We start from the raw sequence: 6940 nt of genomic DNA, 5'->3' as shown, positions 1-6940 counted from the left end.
CCGCACTTGATTTTAATGGAGTTGTGGCGAACCAGGCCCATCAAAAAACGTCTAACCAGGCCCAACAGGAGCTACGTATATGTCCTAAAAAGCAGTATAATAGTACGTATATTTGCAACGAGCAGGTTTGCTTAGGTATGGCGAGCGCCAAAGCTTGCCAGATAGCTGCCTTCGCCACTGGTACCAAATGATTACTTGTGGCTCCATGGCCATGGCGGTGAAGAGGAGTAGTCTTTGTTAGGCAAGAACCTAAGCTTGGGAAATCTTATCTTACATTATTAGGAAGTTCATCCACACTATAAGGCGTTCTTCCAACATGCAGATTGTCCACGTCATAACATTGCCATGTTACCACTTCAGTTACATATTACAACCTCACCCTCACAATTGCCTCTCCCTGACTATTTCTCTCTTTTTGTCTCACGTGCCAATTGTCGTCCAGTGCATGAATGCTCCTAGGCCATTAATTATTAATATTTTGACGAGCGTACATATTGCCTTGAAATAACACCGTCTCTTCTTTAAGTTTGGTGAACCAACTAAGCAGTCCATACGTAAATAACATCACAGTGACTCACTCATGGTCGTCTTATGTTCCAACACCAAATGTCGCGTTTTTTCGATCACAAATATAGAAAGGGGCCACCGTCACAACCACCAGAACAGAGATAGTAGAGATCTAGAGAAGGAAGAGTCTTGAAGATCCATTCCGCCTCTTCCGCTCAGATCCCATTCCATTCATCGCAAACACCATCATGGAGAGAGAAACTTCCAGTTGTAAGATTAGGGTTTGAAATTTATTAGTAGTCATCTGGAGACTGAGACATATTTAATCATTCATCTTATTGTGGATCTTTGTTGGTACTATTGAGATGATTTCCCTTCGTTTGGCCTATACGTTATTTGGTTATTTCCCCCTCATGCTTGAGTAATCACTCATAGGCGTGGGATATGTAGGGGATTGGTGATATTCATTTTGTGCCTATTCTATATTTCGTCATTTGTGATAATAATTCTATGACTGATTAGTAAGTTGTTTATCTATGGCGAGTGTAATGTGTGTTGTCCAATTTAAGAGACCATGCAACATGATCTAAAGATCTACATAGGTAACACACATATTTTTAGCAAATTCATGACCACCAGGTGACATGTGTTGGTATCTACGAGGAGGGAGGACAAATGAGGATAACAGGGATCCATGACACTTAAAGCATTATTCCGATCATATGACCTTAATTACGATCACGACCATGCTATGGGAACGGTGATTCATGGCAATAAGGGAGAAAAATTCCGGCATGGAGGAATTTGATCATATAAGTGTGAACCACCTACAAACCAACAATCTATGCGCTAGAATCACAATACAAGTTAACCAATATTACCGTCGCACTCACACACTTGATGGACACCATAATTCAAAGTTTCTTCGTGCATAATCTCTTCATTGGAAACAACAAACCGTATATTTGTAGCCACTTTTCTTTATGTTCTTTACTTTTATGCTCTCTATTATTCTCACTGCAATCATCAACTCTTTCACCACTCTCGTATATTTGTTTCATGAGGCAATAATAGTATCTGCAGATTTTCAGGCAATTACTTCACACAATCTTTTATAATTTATGTGCGGTAGAAACACTTTAATTAATATTCTCCTCCGCTCCTGGTTGGGATGATAATTGTATAGGATACTTACATGAAGTCACTAGACAACCCTCTGTGTCTTGTAGGCCATCAGGTCACGGCAAGGTTGTAGTAGTCAACTCTTCGGTGTGTTCGCGGCAATGACAAGACTCATGCGGCCATGATGACATGTCATAGGTGACCAACTAGGTGATCCTTTGCAGCTCTAGTCTTGCATACTTCTCCATCGTAGATCATTCACGCATCCATAGCTGCCTTGACGTGTGGCTGATTGTTTGGCTTCGATCTGCATGCGACTTCTCATGGCCTGTGTGTTTTGGGCTATGTCGGTGGTCGCTAGGTGAAGCGGAGTCACTTGCTCGTGGAGAAGTAATTCGATGGGCCAACATGATACCTTGATGATATAACTTTTTGTGTGTCTGATCAATTTGTTTAGACAACTCTCTTCTTCTTAAGCAATGTAAATGACAAGTCTTTTTCCTTGTTTTAGAAGTAGTAATCGAGAATTTGGTCTCCAGCGTAACCAGATGATTATGTGGGATTGGCAGAGTGATATCTTCTATCAAAAATTAAATTTTCATTTTTTGCAAATTGAACGTAATACTATTCACTAGATTTCAAAGTGGTTCACGAAGATGTATTTTTTGTATCTATGTCCAAGCACTTAGAGATGGTATACATGTGATATGTTTAGCCGGTTTGTGTTGTTGTCTAGCTATAGTGTTTGTGACGTATAAATTAGTAAAATGTAATTTCTATTGCGGTTTATTTAATTTCCCTTGATACTTCTTTTTACATTTCTTATAAGGATCGACGGCATGCAATAAGAATGGGTATCTTTATCACTTGATACAGACACTGGGTACTCAATCCATTTCAAGAACAATAATGATTGCTCACGATAGGTCTGTAAGAAGACGATAAAAATATATGCAACATGTTATGATAAACATTAGGACTATAAATGCCAACAAAAGATTAAGCTGACAATTCTGAAGTTAAAACTTTAATTCCTACACATCTATTGAACAAAAGCAAATTGACAAGATTGAACACCACATACACCACAGAACAACTAGGTAGTTTATATTAGTTGAGAACGGCACATGTTCTCCTGATCTCCCCCTCGCTACCGGCGAGCACATCAACCCTCCCCATATTCACCATAGATACCCCAAAGTCCTTAAGGAATCTCTTCTCCAAACTCATGTAACCATACACGAGCATTTTTGTAGCACCATTACTCAACAAGGCCTCGTCCGAGTGGAAAAGGCCCTTGTTCTCTGTGACGAGGCGGTAGTAGGTTGCATCAAAACTTGTCGAGCGCCCCGGCACCATTTGCACCTCCGTCACGTTGTCATCAGAATTTGTGCACTGTTGCTTTAGTGTTGCCGCGTACGTCTTGTCCAGGGTAGGGTCTATATCGTCATCAGCCGTGAAATTACGTAGTCTCTTCTCTAAAGATGGGCAGTGTGAATTCCCTAGCGAGTGGGCACCTGATCACACACGAGTTTAATTAATTGAAATAAATAATACACTAGGAGTATATAAAATCAGGTAATATCACCGGTGATGCTTAAACTTGTCATTGATGTTCACTTTGATGCCTGAACTTGAAAAATACATCGAACTGATTTTAGAACTTGACACAAGCGTTCATATACAATGGTAATCCTATCTATATGACGTATAGTGCGCTGACGTGACACACACAAAAGGAAAAAAAACTCAGTTAAAATTTGCTGTACAAATGATTTGAACTAGCTTCTAGAGGATAGCGACAACGTGTCCTAGCCGCCCCACAATTAAGATTAGGTGTACAAAGTGTGTAACCATCATATCTATATACACCCACATGCATGTACGTTTTTTTTGGGATATCCATATGGTTTCAATGGGCTCGAATAAGTGCGGTCAATGTTAGTTTTTCTCTTAAATTTGCAAAAAGTACGTAAATTATAATGATAGCAATAAATATAAAGTTAAAGTACTAGTGTGTTATAAATATTATACATATGAAATATAACTTATTTACCATAATGTGCACGTAATTTTAAATAGTATTAATTTACTATTTTTAGACAAATCATACAAACTAAATTGTATTTCTTGTTATAAAAATGTCTGTATAGTTTATAATATCATAAAGAAAAATTACAAATTACAATTATTGTTTTAATTATACAAAAAAATAAATATTTATATGCACATTTTGAAATTCCTAAGTTTGTTGTTTTAGAATTTTTTTCATAACAAAAAATATTCATACCAATGCAAAATTTAAAATTATTTTATTATTATAAATATTTACATCTAACTATATTTCAGTTATGTAAAAGTTATGAATATGTGTCACGAGTGAAAGTTATTACAAGCAAATATTAATAAAAGTGTGAATATTTTATTTGAACAATTTATAAATAAGTTATGCTATTTGTCAGTATAATATCTATGAGACACGAATATTTAATTTAATTTTTTTACTGTGATCATAGTTGACAAAGCTTTTACAAATATCTAGTAAAACTAACACGTCTTCCTCGACGAACATTAAGAGTCTTTATCGTCGCCGAGTATAAAAAAATTTGGAGGAAGAGTTGCTAGCTAATTCTGCTTATTTTTTAGACCGAAAGGCTGCAATTTTTATTTTTTAGTTTTTCTTTGTGCTGACATATGTTCTAAGCGGGTCCCATGCCACGTGTGCATGTTGGTCAAAATATAGTGCCACATCAGCGCATTATACGTCTATGGATGAGATTATTACCGTATATGCACCTTTGTGCCAAGTTCTAGAGCCAGTTTAACGTATTTTTCAAGTTTAGGCAATAAAGTGAACATCGGTGAGAAGTTTAAGCACTAGTGGTGATATCACCTCATATAAAATTGATGACTACCATTAATTAATCCTCTCGCTGTACAACCATATCACATCAATATGCAACCATGCATGAGAAAGATTTTTCGATGAATTGTGCTACTTATGTTCACCATGATCAAATAATGCAAATCATATGTATTTTCATTTTCAGTTTTCATATTATTTCCAAATTATCAGAGCATGGTTAATAATACAGCCAGCTCGTGGCTATATGATATTGATACGTCATCTATAGCCAAGCTTATAGCCCGCAAATACAGTAGGTAGATGTAAATAAGTATTCCCTCCGTAAATAAATATAAGAGCATTTAGATAACTACTTTAGTGATCTAAATGCTCTTATATTTCTTTACAGAGGGAGTACTACTTTATTGATACAAGGCCCATCATCCTCTCTCACAAAGTGTCTAGGAGCACGTGTTACAGTCGGCTGTTAGTTTGTAGCCCGCTTTTTTTCTCTCTCCTCTTCCCTCTCTTCCAACTCATCATAAATATATTATTTTAAGTCTTACAGCTCGCCTACGTCATCCTATTATACTTGCTCTCATGCTTCATACAAACAAATCTCATAGAATATTGTGCAACCAATTCCAGCAACAAAGTACGGGATATCATCTACTAGCATGTATCATACCCCCGCAAAAAAGAAAGATAAAAGATCAAACCATGCCCGGGAAAAGTCCACCTCACTAGGCTATCATGCATGGAAAAGGCTCATCCGTTGACATTTTGTTATGCTATTTATATTACACATAGATATTTTACAACTATACAAAATAATGAATCATATGTATTTTCAGTTCCAATTCTCATATTATTAATCTAAATGTATTCTAACAGAAAGTATTCTCGCAGCAATGTGGGCATCGTCTAACTCAGTCAAGTTAAGAATGTAGCGGGGTCGTGCGTAGTGCGTACAACTGGGGCAACCGTAAAGAACTTTCCACTACGGTTACTGCAACTTGTCCTATAAAAGACTGGCAAGATTCGAAAGTATAAACTGCCTGGTGGTCAAGAATTACCTGATAGAACAACAAGATCCTTGAGTCCAAGGCCCTTGGACGCAAACCTCTTGATGAGCTTTTGGATTCCATCAAAGGAATCAGGCAACTCCGCCGCCGCCTCCTTGGCGCTCGACACGCGGCCGTCTCGCCGGCCGGTCTCCACCTCGTACAAGTTGCCGTCCTTGTTCCATTCCCCCTTGGTCACGACCTTAGTAGCCTGGTTAATTGGAAAAATGCAGCAACGCTCAAACCCCAACTCAACACTAGCTTTGATGATGCATTCTGATATCTGAATGGAGGAAAGGAGAGGCTTAATTGTATTATATTACCAGCGAGACAGCGTCTCTGGCGGCGACGGCGAGGATGTCTGCGCAGGAGACGGTGCCTGGGCACTTCTCCTCCAGCCTCTCCTTGATGGTGTCGATCACGTTGAAGGCGTCCAGGGTGTGGTTCGGCTTGGCGTCCCTCTCCGCGATGTTGGTCTTGGTCGAGTTGACCAGCACTGATCCATCGCAACCCTGCACCTCATGTCACTCACGAAGTGAGTAACTGCCATTAGCAGTTAAAGACCCAAGCTAAAGACCCAAGGCAAAGTATTTTACCCTGACGAAGCAATCATGGAAGTGGAGCCTTAGCAGCGGCGCGGTGACTGTTAGGTCATCTTCCATAGCCATGGTGACGATCCTGCGAACAATGGCCTCGGCGTCGGGGCACGAATGCCTGTAGAACCCGACCTCAAGTTTGCCATAGGCATGGACGGGAGCAATCACTGCCACCAGCAGCAGCAGAGGAGGAAGTGAGAACCTGAGACCGAGAGGAGGCACCCACTTTGTCATGGTACAGCACTAACACTAGAACTAGTGCAAGTCTGCCCTCTAGCTACCTAAGCTTGCAGAGCTGAATGGCCAAGGCAACAACATGTGAAAAGTCCTCGTTTTCGTGAGTCACCGGCGATAAAGGCGGAGTGTGGATGCCATCTCCGAGATCTAAAGGGAGCATTGACTAAGAGCGTCGTTTTTTCCGGCCGTCATGGGCATGATGCCATGTGATTAGCCATGGGTTTCCGGGATCTTACCGGCCTCGGGCACCACATTGTGGTGCATATATATACGTTACTACTCCCTCCATCCCAAAATAACTGTCTCAACTTTGTACTAGCTCTAATATAAAATTATACTAAGCTTAAGACACTTATTTTAGGACGGAGGAAGTACTTCGGTTATCGAATAACTTCGCTAGTGATAGCACTGTTACACATATGAGTTGAAGTAATTAATTCAAACATCTACAATACGTATCAAAATCGTTGTGATAGCACTGTTACACATTGTGGTGGATACATATACGTTACACATTGTAGTGCATACATATACGTTACACATTGTAAATAACTTCGCTAGTGATAACA

General features: G+C 39.4%; 1 protein-coding gene across 1 annotated transcript; it reads right to left on the bottom strand.

Moving 5' to 3' along the window:
* Nucleotides 1–2558: 2558 nt before the first annotated feature.
* On the bottom strand, nt 2559–6490 carry LOC123446511 (peroxidase 56-like). The gene is made up of 4 exons (XM_045123087.1): nt 6135–6490; nt 5862–6050; nt 5551–5749; nt 2559–3146 (listed from the first exon to the last, which is right to left on the bottom strand). The coding sequence occupies exons 1-4, from the start codon at nt 6366–6368 to the stop codon at nt 2740–2742; spliced, it is 1029 nt and encodes a 342-aa protein (XP_044979022.1). The 5' UTR covers nt 6369–6490; the 3' UTR covers nt 2559–2739.
* Nucleotides 6491–6940: the final 450 nt, after the last annotated feature.

This window comes from Hordeum vulgare, chromosome 4H (genome assembly GCF_904849725.1).
Source record: "Hordeum vulgare subsp. vulgare chromosome 4H, MorexV3_pseudomolecules_assembly, whole genome shotgun sequence".
NCBI lineage: Eukaryota > Viridiplantae > Streptophyta > Magnoliopsida > Poales > Poaceae > Hordeum > Hordeum vulgare.
Note: the sequence above shows the minus strand (reverse complement) of the source record. Positions and strands in the feature narration are given on the sequence as shown.